Source organism: Chiloscyllium plagiosum, chromosome 7 (genome assembly GCF_004010195.1).
Source record: "Chiloscyllium plagiosum isolate BGI_BamShark_2017 chromosome 7, ASM401019v2, whole genome shotgun sequence".
Taxonomy (NCBI): Eukaryota; Metazoa; Chordata; class Chondrichthyes; order Orectolobiformes; family Hemiscylliidae; genus Chiloscyllium; species Chiloscyllium plagiosum.
The window spans coordinates 23,853,531-23,875,300 of NC_057716.1; the positions used below are offsets into that span (position 1 = coordinate 23,853,531).

General features: G+C 43.7%; 1 protein-coding gene across 1 annotated transcript; it reads right to left on the reverse strand.

Moving 5' to 3' along the window:
- Positions 1–2,000: 2,000 nt before the first annotated feature.
- Positions 2,001–15,855, reverse strand: si:dkey-69o16.5 (Alpha-aspartyl dipeptidase-like; the record flags this gene model as incomplete). The annotated part of the gene is made up of 7 exons (XM_043694479.1): positions 2,001–2,578; positions 5,377–5,459; positions 6,359–6,418; positions 8,361–8,534; positions 9,247–9,326; positions 12,662–12,736; positions 15,750–15,855. Coding segments are annotated over 7 exons (681 nt in total), but the record flags the coding sequence as incomplete, so codon positions are not given.
- Between the last annotated feature and the right edge of the window lie 5,915 nt (positions 15,856–21,770).

Genomic DNA, 21,770 nt, shown 5'->3' on the forward strand with positions numbered 1-21,770 from the left:
AACCCATCTATCTCTGCAATAAAAACCCTCAATGGCATAGCCTCCACAACCTTCTGTGATAGTGAGCTGTCAAATTAAAGTGGTGCTGGAAAAGCACAGCAGGTCAGGCAGCATCCAAGGAGCAGGAAAATCGACATTTCGGGCAAAAGCCCTTCATCAGGAATGATAGTGAGTTCCACAGAGTCACCAACCTCTGGCTGAAGAAATTCCTCCTTATCTCAGTTCTAAAGAGTTGTTCCTTAAATCTGAGGTTGTGCCCTTGGATCCTTGTCTCTCCAATAGTTGGGACATGTTCATTCTATCTAGGCCTCCCAGTATTCTGTAAGTTTCAATGAGATTCCCCTCTCATCCTTTCAAACTCATTAAGCACAGATCTAGAGTTTTCAACTGCTGCCCCTATGACAAGCTCTTATCATTCTTGTGAATTTCCTCTGGAACCTTTCCAATGCCAGCACTTTCGGTTTGGGGCCCAAAACTGCTCACAGTATTTCAAATGCGGTCTGACCAGAGTCTTGTACAGCCTCAGCAGTACATCCCTGCTCTTGTATTCTAACCCTCTTGATATGAATCCTGAAATTGCTTTTGCCTTCCTAACTGCCAGCTGAGCCTGCTTGTTAACCTTAAGAGAATCTTGAACTAGGATTCCCAAGTCACTTTGTGCTTCAGATTTCTGAAGCCTTTCCGCATTTGGAAAGTAGTCTATGCCTCTATTCTTCCGACCAAATTGCATAACCTCACGCTTTCCCACGTCGTATTCCATCTACCACTTCTTTGCCCACTCTCCCAGTCTGTACAAGTCCTTCTGCAGCCTTCCTGTTTCCCTAACACTACCTGTCCCTCTACCTATCTTTGTGTCACCTGCAACAATGCCCTCAGTTTCTTCAACCAGATCATTAACATACGACATGAAAAGTTGTGGTCCTAACACTGATCCCTACGGATATTCACTCGTCACAGGCTTCCATCTGAAAAAAAGACCCCTTTACCTCCCCCCACTCTCTTATCATCTTGCCAGTCAGCCAACCCTCTATCCATGCCAGTACCTTGCCTCTAACATCATGGGCACTTGTTTTATTTAACCGTCTCCTGTGCGGCACATTGTCAAAGGCCTTGTAGAAATCCAGCAGATGACATCCACTTTCTTTCCTTTGTCCAACACCTCAAAGAATTCTATTAGATTTGTCAGGCATGATCTTTCCTTGATGAAGATATGCTGACTCAGTCCTATTTTACCATGCATTTCCAAGTACTCTGCAATCTCATCCATTGCAATAGATTCTAAGATCTTACCAATGACCGAGGTCAGGCTAACTAACATATAATTTCCTGTCTTCTGCCTCCCTCCCTTCTTAAATAGGGAGTGTTATATTAGACATTTTTCAGTCCTCTGGGACCCTCCCTGACTCCAGTGATTCCTGAAAGATCACCATCAATGCCTCCACTATCTTCCTCAGTTATCTCCTTCAGAACCCTGGTGTTTAGTCCATCTGGTCCAGGTTGTTTACCCAATTGAGATCTTTCAGCTTCCCCAATACTTTCTCCCTAGCAACGACCACTATTGTCACCTCCACCAACTGAAGTTCTGGTATGCTACTGGTGTCTTCCACTGCAAAGACTGATGCAATATATCTTTTTTCAAGAGGCTATGGCTTAACATACATTTTGCCCATTTCTAAGGATTTATGATCCTGGATTACTGAATTATGGAATAGTGACATTGCAGAGGGTTTAGTGCTATCACCTCCAATACAGGAGGAGAGACAATGTAACCAGCGCGTGACCACAAATAATGTGCAACTTGGAGACTGAGTCCTGAGAAAGTTAATGATAATCTATAAATGCAAGTCTTTATGGATTATATTTCTCTGAAGAAATAACACTGCAGAAGGTATGCTAAGTCACAGACATTTGACAAAAGGTTATCAAACACATTGAACAAGGGAAAGGTTTATTGCTTGTGGTTTCCAGATAATGTTTTGTGATTCACATGTCGGACTGTACTATAGTGGCAAGGGAGAATGGGCAAAACAATGTATCAGTAACCGCTGATTTCACCCTCATGTTTATTGATGAATTGCAGTGCTTCATACAATCTTAAGGGGAGAGCTCATGGACACACTGTAATTATGTTTCCATGGGTTTTGTTAGCTAGTGGCTGCAATGATTGATAAGACTCTATAATCAAATTTCTCAAGATTGATTGTTAGGATTAGCCAGCTAAATCATTGCAGCATGACATTACCAAGGTGAATAGAATGTGAACAGAATAGACTTTGTTCTTTTTACATCTAGCAATAATCAAATAGTGCACTTTGAATCACTGAGGTGTATCAGTTGGTTTGCTTTTATTTTCATTCTCGCCCATGTCACCAGAAATTCAATGGATACTTTTGCATTCTGTCTCCTCCGATAACTTATCATTCCAGTAGAAAGTATTTGAAAAATTAGAATGAAAGCAGCAGACCCACTGTAACTTTAATTTTGAATCTCACCTCTTCGCTTTGTCACTCGGACTAGATAGCGAGAAATTTTCATTGGCATGAATAGGAGTGACGAAAGGAAATAGATTGAGGATAACCTGAAGCAGAGGAGAGATGAGGATTGGTTAGGCCATTTTTGGAATATTGTGTGCAATTCTGGTCTCCTTCCTATCGGAAAGATGTTGTGTTTTCACGCAGAGGACGTGTATGGAATGAGCTGCCAGAGGAAGTGGTGGAGGCTGGTACAATTGCAACATTTAAAAGGCATTAGGATGGGTATATGAATAGGAAGGGTTTGGAGGGCTACGGGTCGGGTGCTGGCAGGTGGGACTAGATTTAGTTGGGATATCTGGTCGGCATGGACAGGTTGGACCGACGGGTCTGTTTCCATGCTGTACATCTCTACGACTCTATGATTGGCTGTTCCCTATTAAGTTGGATTGGGCTGTCTGGAAGGATGGTGGAAGCAGTTTCAGTAATAGCTTTCAAAAGGGGATTATTTAGATACTTAAATAGGAAAAGCTTACAAAGATATGGGGTAGTGCTGGAGTTGGGATTAATTAGATTGTTTTTCAAAGAGCCAGAATAGGCACAAAAGGGTTGAATGGCCTCGGAATCCAACTCCATTACTGTTCCGACAGCTGAGTTCGTCACTTTTATAGTTGAGTATAGTATCATAATAAGAGGGCTTTAATTCTCACTTTGCAGTCCTCCCCTTCAGCACTGCTCTGCCTCTCCATAGCCACTGGCACATACCAGGGAGACTGAAGTGGTCACTTGAATGGCATATGAGATGGCACCCTCTTCTCTGTGGAACTGGCAAGTGACCACACTTTCAGGAGAGAAGTGATAAAGTACTGGAGGATGCCAGTTGTTTCATAATGTCCATGCCAGCTCTTTGAGAAAGCTCTTTCCCCATTGTCCTAGATATCATTCTGTTTCATGTCTTCCTTTTTGCACGTAATTATTGACTCTGCTTCCACCATCCTTTCAGGCATTGCAATCCAGATCATAATTTGCCAAGAAAAACAATCTTCTGTTTTCAGGTTCTTTTGCTCACTGCTTGGCAGACATTCATAGAGATGCTTCATCATTCTGAACAAATACATATTCCACTGTGAAAGAAAGGTACTGGAAGAAGGATACCCCCAACATGACTAACTAAAGGAGGCAAATTGAAAGCAAATTGTAGACAGTTTATGGGAAATATGTAAAGTCTTAGAATCAGAAATTTGGGAAATTGTGAGATTGTCAACTTGGTGAGAAGAATAGGAAAACAGAATGTTATTTAAACAGAGAAAGAGACTGCAAAATGTTACATTACATGGGAACTGCAAAGTTAAAAATCACACAACACCAGGTTATAGTCCAACAGGTTTAATTGGAAGCACTAGCTTTCGGAGCGACGCTCCTTCATCAGGTGGTGGTGGAGAATAAGATTGTAAGACACAGAATTTACAGCAAAAGTTTACAGTGTGATGTAATTGAAATAATATATTGAAAAAGACCTGGATTGTTTGTTAAGTCTCTCATCTTTTAGAATGACCACGTTGATTTCTGCTCTTTCATATGTAAATCGCAAAACTGTTTTTAAAAGTTACATTCTCAAGTAAATCTGTTTTTTAGATTAGAATCAGTCTGACCATAGTGGCACAGACAGTCTCACACAGGGCAGCTGACACCTTCAATGCATTATCTGGGCTGACATGACACCAATTGTTAAAGTTCACTTGAGAATGTAACTTTTAAAAAAGGTTTTGCGATTTACTTATGAAAGAACTAAAACCAACACGGTCATTCTAAAAGATGAGAGACTTAAACAACCCAGGTCTTTTTCAATATATAATTTCAGTTCCATCACACTGTAAACTTTTGCTATAAATGCTGTGTCTTACAATCTTACTCTCCACAACCACCTGATGAAGGAGCAGTGCTCAGAAAGCTAGTGCTTCCAAATAAACCTGTTGGACTATAACCTGGTGCTGTGTGATTTTTAACTTTGTCCACCATCCAACACCGGCGCCTCCAAATCATACATGGGAATTGGGTATCTTTGTAAAAGAATCACAAGAAGTTAATGTAAATGTACAGATGTAATTAGGAAGGCAAATGGAATGTTAGCCTTTGTTGAAAGGGAGACAGAGTATTAAAATAGAGATGGCTTGCTACATCTGTACTAGGCATTGATGACACCATACCTATACAGTGTATAACTGTGGTCTTAAATCAGGAGAGACATATTTACATCAGAGGGAGTTCAGAATAGGTTCATCAGGTTGATTCCCAGCAGTTGAGCAAGTTGACCCTGTTCTCATTGGAGTTTAGAAGATTGAGAGGTGATTTTATTGAGCTTTTTGAGATTCTTGGGTGAGTGGAAGAGGATAGATGCTAAGAGGATAGTTCCTATTCCAAAACTAGGAAACACGTTTTAAAAATATTGGCTCTTGCCTTTTTGAGGAGGAATTTCTTCTCTCAGAGAATCAGTAAACTTTGGTATTCCTTCTACAGATGACAATGAAAGCTGGGTCATTCAATATGCTGAAAGTTGTGTTCGAAAGTCAAAGATACAAAAGGGAGGAAGGAAAGTGGAGTTAAGGCCACAAGCACATATGTGCAGGGAGAGCAGGATTGAGGGATCAAATGGCCTACTCTTACTAATCATGTTCTAGTTACTGATATTGCAATCAGTAAAGACAATTTCTCCCCTTCTACCTTTATTAAAACCTGTCAACATTTTGAATACTCCATAGCATCTTCTCTCAACTTCCTTGGTTGTATGCACCATATTGCCCTCACCAAGCTCTCCAGGTAAATGAACCGTTAAATAATTAACTTGAAGGGGAGGGACTTCTGAATACGAACAAGCTTGCTGCGAGTTAAGGGGGACAACACTTACCGGATGAACAAGCGAGCACCGGTGGTTCCTAGCAGTGTGGCCTTATCACCTTCGACCAGGAGCATGGAACCCTCTCGCAAGCCCTGCCGCATCAACAGAGAAAGTCACGGTACCACCTGAGTCACACAGCTTCACAAAACTGAACCAAATGATTCTCCAGTCACTGTGTGCCTGACGTTCAGGCAACGAGGAAGACAACACAGTGCTTGATGGAGATCATTTCTGTTTTATTTCGTGAATGCATTAAAACAAGATAATTTGCTGGCAACAGCAGAGGCGATGACCTTGTGATACTACTGCTGGAGACTCAGGGTAACTTCCTGGGGACCCAAGTTCAAATCCCAATTATGAATTCGACAAAAACAAAATTAAGAGTCTATTGATGATATGAATCCATTGTTGGTTGTCAGAAAAAAACTCATCTGGTTCATTAATGTGGGAAGGAAACTGGCATCCTTATCTGGACTGGCTTACATGTGACTCCAGACCCATCGCAATGTGGTTGACTCTGAATTGCAATCTGAGAAATTAGAGATGGGCCAGTGGCGCCCTCCCGCCATGTATGAATTTTTAAAAAACTTGGTGACATACATGGTTCTCTGTTCAACTGAAAGCAGCAGTAACTCATCCTGTCCAAGAGGATTTGGGGATTCAATAAATATATATATTTTAAATTACACAATCATATTGAACGGTGCGATAGTTCAATGGGCCAATATCTACTTCTGCTCCTGTTTCTTGCCTACCTCATCTGATTTTCTTCTTTAATATCACGCAACCCTCCTGATTCATAGGACAAGACAAGCAGTTGCACTCTCTTTGCTAACCTGTCCAGGTTCACCCTGAGATAAAGGACGTGTTAATTTTAAGGAATTTCAGACATGAGCTGCTGCTCTGAGGTACAGGCCAATGACTCACTTGATGACACTTGGAATTCTGGTCAAAATCCTTCAGCTCACAGTATTGTAGTGAAAATACTCACCATGACTGGTGGTGTATCAGGTTCCTCGTGGTATTGTTCAATGCGCTTTTCCCGTGTTTCCTAATAAGCAGAGGGGAGATTTCTGTTAATGTGTGATCACTGTACAATCTTACACCACAGAAACAGGCCAGTCAGCCCACCATTTCTGTGTTGGTTGATTGGAAGAACAATCTGACTATTCCCTCTCCTCTACTCCTTTTCCATTATCCTGTCAACTTTATGTTGCAGTGATGCTGGAAAAGCACAGCAGGTCAGGCAGCATCCGAGGAGCAGGATGCTGCCTAACCTGCTGTGGTTTTCCAGTACCACTCTAATGTAGACTCTGGTTTCCAGCATCTGCAGTCCTTGTTTTTACCAACTTTATGTTGGTATTTATCTAATTCCTCTTTGGAAATCACTACTGAACCTATTCCCATGGAGATTCCCAGCAGTACATTCAGGATCAGAGCTTTCTGTGTAAAAATCATTTCTCCTCTGCTCTTTCATATTTGGGACCTTTAGTTATCAACCTTCCTGTCCATGGAAACAGATTTTGCATCTCTACATTAGCAACACGATTCACCTTTTTAAACACCTCTCTTAAAGCTCCTCTCTGTCCTCGGAACAACTCCAGCTTACTTGGTCTCACTACATAACTGAGCTGATTCATTTCTGGTTTCAACCTGGATTTTTTTCAATATGCATTCTCAAAGGCCTTACTGTTTTTCAGAGAATGCCTAAAGTGTGAAAAAAGCCCTTCGGTCCAACAAGTCCACATTGACCCTCCAAAGAGTAACCCACCCAGACCCATTCCCCTACCCTCTTACTGTACATTTACCTCTGACTAATGTGCACCTAACCTACATGATCCTGAGCACTATGGGGAATTTAGTTTGGCCAATCCACCTAACTTGCACATTTTTGGACTGTGGGAGGAAATCCACACAGACACAGGGAGAATGTGCAAACTCCACACAGACAGTCGCCTGAGACTGGAAATGAACCTAGGTTCCTGGCGCTGTGAGGTTACAGTGCTAATCACTGAGCCACCGTGCCACCCTGTCAAAGTGTTATGCTCAGATTTGGACAGCTTTACCAGGTTTAAAAAGGTTCTGTGCAATTAGCTTTTTTAAATTTCTATGTGCTCATTTGCAAAGGCCCTGTTTAACCAACATTATTCATATTGGAATTCGACTATAAGCATCAGATTATCACAGCCCACAGTAAAGCTTTAATGCATCCTTCCAAAAACAGTGTGCTTCTCAATACTTCTAATCAATCTGCTCAGACATGTTATGGCACTCATCTGGAACTTGAAGCCAGGCATGCTGACACAGAGGTATACACCTACCCCTGAACCACAAAAGCCTTCAGGAAATGGCTGATATAATGAGTATGGAATATGTCACTTCAAGCAGTAAAGAGGAATGTAGATACTCAGAATCCTCTCCATTGGGAGACACTGAAAAGATGAACATGGCTTACATTGGAAGCTGGCAAAGCTGAACTCTACTCTTTTTCATGAATTGGAATATTTTCATTATTTTACTTGATAAATCGAGGTGCAACAAACATTTGTACTGGGAGATAATGAAACAAATCACATTATATCCATCAAACCATTCCCAGGAAAGGAAATCAGAAATGCACCAAATGAATCTTAAATTTCAAGGCAAGCTCAGACTGAAATGTCCACTCTATCATAATGTTCTAAATGAAAAACAACTTAGTGGACTGTTGACCTGCATTTGAGTAGTTAATACATGTAGCTCCATAAAAGCTCACCTTCCTGTTTTTATATCAAACGCGTAGTTAACAAAACGTCCAATCATTTATAAATGTGACTTGAAGTCTCTTTATAGACATACACTGAAAGACAACTCTAACCATCTTTCAGGCAACTCTTACTATTCACCAATGTGGACACCAGCCTTGAGCTTCTGCAATTAACAAAGTCCCTACAAAATGACAGCAGACTGCAGTACTTTGTATCACTTCAGTTTGTATCAATGTTTGCACTTACCCCCATGTGTTGATTGTTGGGATCATCATCCAGGTAGTGAGGGTTTACGTTAAATGGAACCAGACCAATGCCTTTGAATGAAGGTGGATAGACAATCGGCATATCATTGGTAGTGTTGATACTGACAGTGCCTACGTTTGTCCCAGCACTTGACCCCAGGTAAGGAATACCATCCTATAATGTAAACAGTAAATGATCAATCTCCAAAAACTGCATCTTGCCTTAAAACGACTGCATGACACAAACCAGTCCACCATCTGAGGCAGCCAATGTACAATGAGTGACTGAATTTGCTTCTCATCTGCAGAGAAGCGTAACTCAGTGAGAGTTTGAGTTAGTTGCGAGGAATGACACTTCCATGACATTGAGTTATGACCAAGCCAGGCTGCAGGTATAAGCAGCATTTTCTAAGCAGCGACTATATTTTCTATTCAAAGTAACTAACTTTGATATCATATTTGATCCTGAGGGGGTGTTTAAGATAACAGCACAGACACAGGGAGATTTCTTTTGTGTTGCACAACCAATTCTAGTCTCCAGGTGACATGTTATTGATGGTATTTGAGGGGGGACAAAAGATAACTAAACCAAGGTGTGTAGATTTAATTCAATCCTTACTTTAAGTTTAAGATTGGATATTTTGTCCTTAACTTTTAGAATAAATCTTCCTGTCCACACACAGTTCGGGAACTACATATATAACTATGTAACACTGTAATTAGACCCTCCAGCCTATGGTAACACTGCAAAGTCTCCAGTAGGGAATGGACTTACAGTGTCGGACGTTCACATATAGTTACAATGCAAACATAGCTACAGAAATTCAGCATAGAAAATGTTGGCTTTCTGGTCTATAATATGTAGCTCTTTCTTCAGAGGGTCATACCTGGAAGACTGTCCTGTGTATCTCCGAAACCAGTTTGTTGTCGTACAGAACTTTCAGCAGGCGAAATGTGTTCCCACCACCTGGAGTAGGAAACATTAGAGGGAATAGAAAATTAGATCCAACAAGCAGTGACTATCCAGGTCAAACGTAAACAGGAGCCAAGAAGATGGAAGTACGTCTGATCATGTGTGGGACTAAAGGGAAGTGTGGGTATTGATCACAGTGACTCATTGAATATTATTGAATATCGCCTGTTGCCTAGACGCAGTTTATTCCAGCTCTACATATCCCACATCTGATGCTGGCATCGTTCCCAATCACACTGATTATTGAATGAAACATACCATAAAGAATAGAAGATACAACTGTTCTGAAACATAGACACATAGATTCAAATATCCTTCATGAACAACACATACCTTGGGGACAGATCACAGATTCATCACAGATTCCCAACAAGGAACAGCAATGTGGCAAGCTGAGAACGGTCAATTCATTTGCAGCTTTCCTTAGGTATCTCTGCACCAAGAGGGTTTCAATATCTTATATATGAAGTTAGTCATACTGACTTGGGCTGCAAAACTGACGACAGTGCACCTGCTTAAACTGCAGAATTTTGGGATTTAAGGCACAATATAGCTGTCACCAACTCCTGTGGAAAATACATTTTTAAAAGTCTTTATGGTTTAAATGAAAAAATTACTTCAAACAATGATCTGTGTAGTAAAATGGCTAAAGGAGAAGGTAGTGTTTGAATTGTTAAAAAAAATTCTAAGTGGTTTGACTTATTTCCTTACACAGAGACTACTTTTGCTGCATAGGTAAAGCTCAGATCTGTCACTGTTTTTACCAAGATGGAATCAGACATAGGAAACTCACAAAATTTGCTGCCAAAGCAAGATATTAAAAGCAAAAGATGTGAGGATATGTAGATTTTAGTATTTAACTGACTGAAAGGGATGGTTACAGCATAATTTTCCAAATAACTCATGCAGCTTTTCCATAAAAATCCAATTAATATTTAAGTGGGTTTTACACATGGTCACAGACAACAGTCAAGATGCTTGACACCATTCAGGGCAAAGCAGCCTGTTTGTCTGGCACCACATCCACTCCCTTCACCACCAACATTCAGTGGCAGCAGTTCATCAAAGTTCAGTGCTATGGATGGTAAACATTTCATCATAATCTGTCACTTCTCTGCATATTTTAAAGTATATAAATGACATTCTTTCCTTTGAAAAGACGTAAAAAGTGGAAGCAAAATTGAGAACAGCTTGTATCTTATGGTAACTCAGTGGTTAGCACTGCCGCCTTACTGTGCCAGGGACCCGGGTTCGATTCCCACCTCGGGTGACTGTCTGTGTGGAGTCTGCACATTCTCCCTGTGTCTGAGTGGGATTCCTCCAGATGCTCCGGTTTCCTCTCTCAATCCAAAGATGTGCCGGTCAGATGAATTGGCCATGCTAAATTGCCCATAGTGTTAGTCAGGGGTAAATATAGGGTAGGGAAATGGGTCTGGGTGGGTTACCCTTCGGAGGGTCAGTGTGGACTTGTTGGGCCGAAGGGCCTATTTCCATACTATAGGGTATCTAATCTAAATGTTCCCCACGAACATTTGGCTTGACCCAGCAAAGGAAAAAAGCTCACAACTGCCATATCATGTCCCTAGGAATCACAGAGCATTAACTACAGCATTGCAAAGTTAAGGTATGCATTATATTGGAGAACAACTTGTATTTGCAAGTTTATGACCAGACGTTAGTAATCCACTATTGCGAGGAAGTGTTATCTCATAATGTGCAACTCATCATTTTGCCAAAACAAAAGCAATTAAGGAAGAATGTATCTAATCACTAAGTGGCACAGATGATGTCATTTAGCCTATTGTATCCTTGCCAGCACTTTGATGAAACTTAACTATTAGAGTAATCTCTCATTGAAGCTTTTCCCAAGTTTAAACTACGTCTGGTTGACCAAGAGGAAAATAAATTTGAATGGGTGGGAGCTTTCTTTCTGATTTCACCTTCTTAACTTTATAGTTACTGGCCAAATGAAAGGATAATGTTTGCTACTGACCTTGAAGAAAGCTGTTGCCAAGGATACAGAGAGCTCTCTGGCATCTCATTACAATTACAATTTCATTCTGGCCCCAACAGATTTATGTACAGCTTCTTCCCCACTGTTATCAGATTTGCGAATGGACCTCTCAGATATTAGAGTTGATCTTTCTCTGCACCTTCTCTGTACTTGCAACACTACATTCTGCATTTTGTTGATATACTTATGTAAGGTGCAATTTGTCTGGTTAGCATGCAAAATAATACTTTTCACTGTATCTCGGTACATGTGACAATAATAAATCAAATCAAATCAAAAACTAATGAATAACTCTGGCATCAGATGGAATACATCTCGCAGATGACAAAGAAAAAGGAAATAGGAAGCACTAAAATAAAATAAAGAACTGTGGACACTGGAAATCAAAAGCAAAATTCTTAAGAATGGTCACTGGATCTAAAAGATTAACACTGCTTTCTCTCCACAGATGCTGCCAGATCTTTTTTTAGAATCCCTACAGTGTGGAAACAGGCCCTTTGGCCCAACAAGTCCACACCGACCCTCCGAAGAGCAACCCACCCAGACCCATTCTCCCTACCCTATATTTACCCCAGACTAATTCACCTAACTCACCTGAGTTTCTCCAGAAATTTCTGTTTTTGTTTCAGCATGTAGAAAGTCCTGTTTATTATTCTTTTTCCAAACTATTTTAAGGAGAATAGAATAAATATTGTGACGTGCTTACGAGATGAAGGTGGAAGTTGAGAATTATGGAAGAAGATACCCTTGAAAAACATCTTTTTTCTTTTGCCATGTAATGGACAGAAAAATACTCAACTTCTAAAATCAGGCTTTTCAGGCCAAGGAGATTGTTAATTTAGTCCTCATTTGACAAAGCCTAACTTTTTCAATAGTTTATACAGCAAAATATGTTAAATATTGAGCTGTACACTAATATGCAAATTCTGTGCTGATCATATTTGCAAAGTCTGCAACAATGCACCATGTGGGAGAGGAGGATATCATTGATAGGCACTTGTGTGTTTCCGTGTAGACACTAGACGTTGTAGTCAATTTTATATATTAACAAGAGAGAATGCTCTCAGTTCTGTCAGCAACTGCACATTCCAGCTTAGTGCGTGCGTAAATGATTCCATTAAGCTCCTGCATTATGGTTAACTCTATCTGTGCGGCTATCCCAAAATTAGCCCTCAAAACAAATCTGCTTTCTATCCTTGCCCATGAAGTGTGTCATGCCTCCACATTCCTAATGATGAAAGTGGAAGTAACACTTTATTGATTGATGATTAATTACATCTATGTTCAACCCTGTCAGATAGTTCCAGATTCTCACCCACAAAGATTCCTTGTGCTTTCTGTACTGCCACCACAGGATCTGGAACTTCGTGAATACTGTCCAATCCATAACCTGAAGAAGAAAGGTGCAGATTTATAAAGGAATGAATTGACAAATAAAACAGTGTTGCCTGCATTGTTGGGAAGACCAAAGCCAAATGTTGTTTTCCGCTAACTTGATTGCCTGCACTTTCTACGTCCGACAGCGAGTCTGAGCTGCAAGTTTATTAGATTAGATTACTTACAGTGTGGAAACAGGCCCTTTGGCCCAACAAGTCCACACCGACCCTCTGAAGAGCAACCCATCCAGACCCATTGAACCAGGGTCCTTGGCGCTATGAGATCACAGTTACCTAACACATGCAGATAATGATTCGCAAGTCATTTTCTGATAGTTTGTTGACTTTATTAAGACGCAGCAGTTTAGATGTGATAGAATAGATAATTAGATAAAGAAAATATAGCACTGTGCCACTTGAGGATGGTTCACTGAAAAGAGAAGGCAAAACGGAATGTTTCGATGTGGTTAAGGTAGTGGGTTCAGCCAAGATGTTAGGTAACTCTTCCCTCGATGTTTCGCCTCTTCTGGTCTGATGTCCATCTGCCTGGTTAGGGGTCCTGGGGAGTGTTGCTGAACAAAGAGACCTTGGAGTGGCAGGTTTATAGCTCCTTGAAAGTGGAGTCAAACCAATGCCTAATCTCTAGTTTAGGAATCTCAGCAGTAAGTACTTGGCCTTATTGCACTCCTTCTGCTTTCTGGTTTTGCCACCAGGTTTATCTGGCCAGCCTCCTGCCTTTCAGGGCCCTGGTAAACACGAGCTCAAAGACTCACGTCAATGTATCTCTGCTCCTAAATGCCTTTTCCAAATTGCACCACTTCATACCACAACTCCTCATTCTTCCGAACAACATGTATCACTTCACACTTCTCCCCTTCACTGATGTCCACCATATACCTGCCCAACTTTCTCAGGCTGTTCTGTATCTCCTGAAATCTGCTCCCAACTCACAGAGTTTTACATTACGTCCCCCACCATTTCAGCAGTGGTGATGTTGGGGGAGGGGGGAGTTGTGCTTGAGGCATGGGATGTAAACTATGTTGGGTGTCTAATCTACTATGGATCTGCTCACTCCCAGCCCAGTTCCCATAATGTGGTGCAGTTGGTGAGGTGCCCACAATTAGGCAACTGTTGTCAAGTCATTACCCTCAAGACACCTCCACTGCCATCATGTGCGAGGGTGTGAGAAAGCTGTGTTCTTGCCCAAGTTAGTGAAAGACAGGGAAGAAACAGATTAGATTACTTACAGTGTGGAAACAGGCCCTCCGAAGAGCAACCCACCCAGATCTATTCCCCTACATTTACCCCTTCACCTAACACTACGGGCAATTGAGCATGGCCAATTCACTTAACCTGCACATTTTTTTTTTGGACTGTGGGAAGAAACCCACGCAGACACGGGGAGAATATGCAAACTCCACACAGACAGTTGCCTGAAGTGGGAATTGAACCCGGGTCTTTGGCACTGTGAGGCAGCAGTGCTAACCATTGTGCTACCGTGCCACCCACAGGGTGAGATATTTCCTTTGAAGGGATTATTGTGTGTGTGCATTGGTGGCAGCTCTCCCCTCAAATCAAAATCACTTTTCTTCCTCTCTGCACAGCTTCAGAACCATGATCCCTATCCCCTCACCCCCACAACACATTCCCCCCTCCCACACCTTCAAGGATGACTGAACCTTGCCCATCTAAAAGGTGGCAGGGGTGTACCTGTCTCAGCAACCCTGACACTTCCTCATGGGATTGTCCAAATTGCTTGTGAATGCTAGGGTTCTGGTGCTGCTGACCTTCAGCTTGTTAAGGTCGTCCACAGCATGTAACGCAATCCTTTGACCAGTCCTTCTCCCAGTGAGAACAAGCAAGAGGCCAGCCAGGGTAAATCCAGTCCCATTCTTCCTGGTTTTCTGTCATCTGTAAACTTTGAAATTATATCTTGCACACGTCCAAGTGCTGATCACCAATGTATCACAAACTGCATTCATTTCAACACCCGACCCCTGGGGGTCATCCCTGCATCCTTCCCTCTGTACACTACCATCTGTTCTTTGGCGAATTTCATACTCACACGGCCACTGTCCCTTTACTCCTAGGAGATCCAACTTTGAGAACAATTGGCAATTTATCAAATGCTTCCTGAACATTTATGTGAATCAACCACACACCCTTCATCAACCTTTTTTTAATTACTTCAAAGCTAAGTCATGTCTATTAAGCAGTTGGATACAACAAGATGCTCCTGCACATTAATCCCAACAAAAGCAGCACTGTCTTAAATACATCAATGCTGCATGCCCACCTGACTTGGATATGTATCATTGTTTCTTCATTACTAGGCCAAATGTCCTGTCAGAGAGCATCATGGGAGCACCATGCAGATCAACAACATAGGGTTAGACAATGACAGCATCATTTGCACCAAACTAATTTTCAACATTACTGCTAAGTGAGAGACTTGGAAAGACCCACGTTTATATAAATCTTTCATGAATTCAGAAAGCTCCGAAGTGACTTTCAGTCAATTTTCGCACACGGAGCCCCCATTCATATAATCTTGGCTGAGAGATAAATATTTGCTGGAGCACAAGGGAAATCACACGTTCTCTCTCTCTTCCCCCTCACCACCTCTCCCCTCCTACTGTATCTCTTCTCCTCCATTCTCAGACCTCCCCACCACATTCCCTCCCTCCCATCTCTCCTCCTCTCACTCCTCTCCTTCCCACCCCGTCTGGAAGGATATTGGTGACCCTGGGTTGAACACCTCAAACAAGAGATGCCACTGCCAACAGTGCAGCACTCTGTCAACACAGCACTGCAGCAGCAGTCTACATTTTATGCTCAAGTCTTTGGAGCATCAAGTCCCACAGTCTTCTAAACTCAGAGATGAGCACGTTAACAACTGAACCACTTCTGACACCTACAATCCGGGGTGTGTGTCTGCTTTTCTTGGTGCAAGTGATCAGAGAATTGATTTGAAAAGAGCAGCACAGCATTAACTAGAACTATACACTCAGTGGACAATTTTCTTACCCAAACTTTCAAATTTATGCCGTGCTTTCTTGGCATATGCATCTCTGTCATGCAAAGCATATGGGATAAATAAAATTCTCTTCACTTGGCTGCAAAAGAAAGCAAATTAATAAGAGTCAGCTGGAGAGCAATTAAAAAGTAATCTCAACACACTTGATAAGTTATAAATGACTGGACAATACCATGGTGGTACTGCAGATTCTGGAGATTAGAGTGGAGATTAGAGTGGTGCTGGAAAAGCACAGCAGGTCAGGCAGCATCCGAGGAGCAGGAAAATCGATGTTTCGGACAAAAGCCCTTCACGGGGCTTTCCTGATGAAAGGCTTTTGCCCAAAACATCGATCTTCCTGCTCATTGGATGCTGCCTGACCTGCTGTGCTTTTCCAGCACCATTCTAATCATGGTGGGACAATGCTGTAAAGTTTGTTAAATTTGATGACTGTACAAGGTGTTACTTTCATTCTCTTACTGCTGTCACAGTAAAAATGTTTTCCAATTTAAATTGAACTAGGAACTAATTGGGGTAGGATGTTGACTCCCTTTGTCAAATCTAATAGTGTTTCAGATCTCCAGTTTTTCGATTTATTTTAAGTTTCTTCTTTAATGAGATTAGGACACCACTGCCAAGGCCATTATTTGTTGACCATTCCTAACTGCCCTTGAATTAAATTGCTTGTCAGGACCATTTCAGAGAACAGAGAAGAACCAATCACATTGCTGTCGGTCGGATGTCCTTTGCAGCCCAGACTGGGTCAGAATGGCAGACATTCTCTGAAGGAGGTTGATGAACTAAGTGAGTTTTTAACAACAATCAATGAAAGCGTTCATGACTGAGATTGAGTTTACAATCACGGATTCATTAATTCAGCTTAAGTTCCATCAGCTTCCACGGCGGGTTTTGAACACGTGTTCAAAGGACTAGTTCAGGGGTTATGGATTAGAATCCCAGTGACACAGAAATCACAGCATCCCACAGTGTGGGAGCAGGCCTTTCAGCCCAGAGGTCACACCGACCCTCCGAAGAGTATCCTAGTCAGACCCACCCTGTAACCCTGCATTTCCCATGGCGAATCCACCTAGCCTGCACTTTCTTGGACACTATGGGCATGGCCAATCCACCTATTGCACATCTTTGGACTGCGCGAGGAAAGTGGAGTACTCGGAAGAAACCCACACCGACTCCCACAGCTACCTGGATTTCATCTCTTCCCACCCTACCTCCTGCAAAAATGTTCTCGTGTTCTCAATTCCTCCACCTCCGCTCTGTCTGCTCCCAGGAGGACCAGTTCCACCACAGAACACACCAGATGGCCTCCTTCTTTAAAGACCACAATTTCGCTTCCCACATGGTTGAAGATGCCCTCCAACGCATCTCATCCACACACTGCACCTCTGCCCTCGAATCCCACCCCTCCAACCGTAACAAGGGCAGAACTCCCCCCCACCACCCTCCGGTCCTCGCCTTCCACCCATACCAACCTTCGCATAAACCGCACCATCCGCCGACATTTCCACCACCTCCAAACGGACCCCACCACCAGGGATATATTTCCCTTCCCTCCCCATCCCCTTCCGCAAAGATCATTCCCTCTGTGACTACCTGGTCAGGGCAACGCTCCCCAACAACCCACCCTCCTGTCCTGGCACCTTCCCCTGTCACCGCAGGAATTGCAAAACCTGCGCCTACACCTCCTCCCTCACCTCCATCCAAGGCCCCAAAGGAGCCTTCACATCCATCAAGGTTTCACCTGCACATCCGCCAATGTCATTTATTGTATCCGTTGTTCCTGACGTGGTCTCCTCTACATTGGGGAGACTGGATTGGGGAGCAGAACGCTTTAGGGAACATCTCTGGGACACCCGCACTAATCAACTCCACCGCCCCGAGGCCCAACATTTCAACTCTCCCTCCCACTCTGCTGAGGACAGGCAGGTCCTGGGCCTCCTCAACCGCCACTCTCTCACTACCCGACACCTGGAGGAAGAACGCCTCATCTTCTGCCTCGGAACAATTCAACCCCAGGGCATCAATGTGGACTTCACTAGTTTCCTCATTTCCCCTCCCTCCACCTTACCCCAGTTCCAACCTTCCAGCTCAGCATCATCCTCATGACCTGTCCTACCTGCCAATCTTCCTTCCCATCTATCCGCTCCACCCTCCCCTCTGACCTATCAACTCCATCCCCATCCCCATTCACCTATTGTACTCTTTGCTACCTTCTCCCCAACCTCACCCCCTCCCATTTATCTCTCCACCCTGGAGGCTCCCTGCCTTCATTCCTGATGAAGGGCTTTTGCCCGAAACGTCAATTTTCCTGCTTCTCGGATGCTGCCTGACCTGCTGTGCTTTTCCAGTACCACCCTAATCCAGAATGTCTGCGTGGAGTTGGTACAGTCACCTGAGGCTGGAATCAAACCTGGGTCCCTGGCGTTGACACAGCAGTGCTAACCGTTGGGCCATGGTGCTGCCAGGCTGCATACGCTAGGCTTTGTCAGTATAGAATACTGATGGACGATCCCATTGAGAAGATGAAAAATAATTTAATAAGGTAGACAATGAGAACCAACTTCGTCTATGGGGAATCCAGAAGAGCAAGGCTAGTTGGGAATCATGTCAGGAAACATTTTGTTAGGAAATGCAAAGGACAGAGGAATTCAAGAATTCTGTCCCCCTTGGAAGCTGTTGAAAACCTGAATAAGCTTTTACGAGCTAAGTTTAAGTTTCTTTAGAATTCCTACAATGTGGAAACAGGCTCTTCAGCCCAACAAGTCCACACTGACCCTCCGAAGAGTAACCAAACCAGAACCATTCCCCTACCCTCTATTTACTCCTGACTAATGCACCTAATCTACATATCCCTGGACACTACAGGCCATTTAGCATGGCCAATCCACCGAACCTGCACATCTTTGGACTGTAGGAGGAAACCCAAGCAGACATGGGGAGAGTGTCTACAATCGGGGAGAAGGTACCAGCTGGTCTCGCAACAGTTTCTACCCTCCTGTTAGAATATTGAATGGACTCACAAACTCTTAACATTCGCCTGTACTTGTGTTTGTGCTTTTGCCACTGCTTACCTATTATTTATTATCTATGCTACCTAACTGTGCGATCTGCCTGTATTGCTCGCAAGACAAAGCTTTTCACTGTGCCTTGGTACAAGTGACAACAAATTCAATTCAACGTGCAAACTCCACACAGACAGTCACCTGAGGCTAGAATTGAACCCAGGTCCCTGGCGCTGCGAGGCAGCAGTGCTAACCACTGAACTACCATGCCACCCTTAAATCTGAGGTAGGCAATATTTTAGAAACTGAAGGAACTGAGGATGTTTGGAATAAGAAACGAAAACAGTAATTGCTGGAAAAGCTCAGCATATCTGGCAGTATCTGTGGAGAGAAATCAGTTAACGTTTCGGGTCCAGTGACCCTACCTCAGAATTGATGGTAGCTCAGAAAATGTCAGTTTATATGCAGAAAATGGGGTGAGGGGAGGGGGGAAAGGAGTAAATGATAGATAGGGATAGAGCCCAGAGAGAGAAAACAGCTGGACAGACAAGTGGATAATGGTCAGCCGAGGAGGATGAATAGCTACTAATGGGAACTATTATTAGCTAACAGTGAGTTTTATGTAATAGCAGACTATGTGATAACAAGGCCTGGGCTGTGGGGAGGCAGGTGTCTCAAACCCTAAAATTGTTGAACTCAATATTGTGTCCAAAACGCTGTAGAGTTTCCCAAGCAGAAAACGGGGGGTTGTTCTTCCAGCTTGCACTGAGCTTCACTGGAGCACTGCAGCAAGCCTGAGACAGAGATGTTGGCCTGGGAACAGGTTGGGGTGTTAAAGACACAGGGAACTGGAAACTCAGGGTCCGTTCTGTGGACAGAACGTAGATGTTCTGCAAAGCGATCATCCAGTCTATGCTTTATCTCCCCAGTGTAGAGGAGCTCACATTGTGAGCAGCGAATGCAGTAGACTAGATTGAGTGAAGTGCAGGTAATGCGGCGTTTCACCTGGAAGGTGTTTTTGGGCCCTTGAATATTGAGGAGGGAGGAAGTAAACAGACAAGTGTTAAACCTTTTGCAGTTGCAGGGGAAGGTGCTATGGGGCTGTGGGGAGTGTCCGGAGTGGAGGAGGAGTGGATCAGAGTGTCCCAGAGGGAAGGGTCCTTGCAGAAGGCAGGCAAGGCGGGGGGGGGGGATTTGTGTCTATGGAATATCCGTCTAGTGGTGGCATCTTGCTGGAGGTGGCAGAAATGGCAGCTAATGATCCTCTGGCTGTTGATGCTGGTAGGTGAGGACAAGTAGGACCCTATTGCTGTTGTGGGAGGGAAGAGAGAGGGGTGAGGGCAGAAGTGCGGGAGATGGGTCAGACCTGACTGAGGGCCCTGTCAACCAAGGTGCTGGGGAATCCTCGGTTGAGGAAGAAGGTGGACACTTTGGAAGCTCCTTTGTCAAAGTTGGCCTCATCAGAACAAGTGTGACGGAGATGGAGGAATTGGGAAAATGGAATGGAGTCTTTACAGGGAACAGGCTGCAAGGATGTATAGTCAAGGTAACTGTGGGAGTCAGTGGGTTTATAATGGATATCAGTGGCTACTCTATCCCCAGAAATGGAAACAGAGATGTCGAGGAAGGGAAACGAGGAGTCAGAGATAGAGGGTAGGATGGAAATTGGAAGCCAAATCGATAAACTTCCCTCATTCCGGATGAGAGGGGAAGCAGCACTAATGATATCATCGATATATTCAGAGAAGGAGTTGTGGGTGAGGGCCAGAATAGGACTGAGACAAGGAATGTTCTACGTACCCCCACAAAGAGACAGGCATTCCTGGGGCCAACGCAAGTTTCCATGGCCACCCGTCTGACCCGAAGGAAATGGGAGGAGTTAAAAGAGAAGAAGCTGTTGAGGGTGAGGATGAGCTCGGCCAGGCAGAGGGTGGTGGTGGTTCAGGCCTTTGCTCCAGGAAGATGCAGAGAGCTCTGAAGGGGAATGGACGTGTAAAGGGATTGCAGCTCCACGGTAAAGAGGAGGCAGCTAGAGCCTGCGAACCAGAAATTCTGAAGGGGCTGCGAGCTGTGCGGGGGATGGGAGATTGAGTGCTCACTTGCTTCTACCTCCTTCCCAAAACCTACAAACAGGACCTCCCTGGGCACACCCATTGTTTCTGCCTGCGCCTGCCCCACAGAAACCATCTCTTCCTACCTCAACTTGGGATTTATTTCTCCCCTTGACCAGTCCCACTTACATCTGCAATTCCTCTAATGCTTCATGTCAGTCTCAGAATTTTCCGTCTGCGGGTTCCAGCCACCTTCTCTTTACCCAGGATGTGCAATCCATCATTCGGATCATTAGCCACCATTTCCGCCAACCCCACGGGGGATGCCACCTCCAGACACATATTCCCCTCCCCTCCCTTGGCAGCCTTATACGAGGACTTTTCCCTTCTGGACACTTAGTCCATTCCTCCTTCACTTCCAGCACCTCTCCTCCCACAGCCACATGGCACCTCCCGCTGCAACAGCAGAAGGTGTAACACCTGCCCATTTACCTCCTCCCTCCTCAGTACCCAGGGGGCCAAACATACCTTCCAGATCAAGCAGCACTTTACCTGCACTTCACACAATGTCATCTCCTGCATTCGCTGCTCACAATGTGGTCTCCTCGACATTGGGGAAACAACTGGGTGACTGCTTCACAGAACATCTACTTGCTCTTTCCACAAAAAAGATCCTGAGCTTCCAGTTCCCTGCCACTTCATGACTCCACCCTGTTCCCCGGCCAACATCTCTGTCTCAGGCTTACTGCAGTGCTCCAGCGAAGCTCAGCACAAGCTGGAAGAACAAAACCTCATTTTCTACTTGGGAACCTTACCAGCCTTCTAGACTCAATATCAAGTTCAACAATTTTAGGCCTTGAGGTATCTTCTCCTATTTTACCCACCCCCACACACCAGGCCTTGTTATCACATGATCTGCTATTACATACATTCTGGATTAGTGGTGCTGGAAGAGCACAGC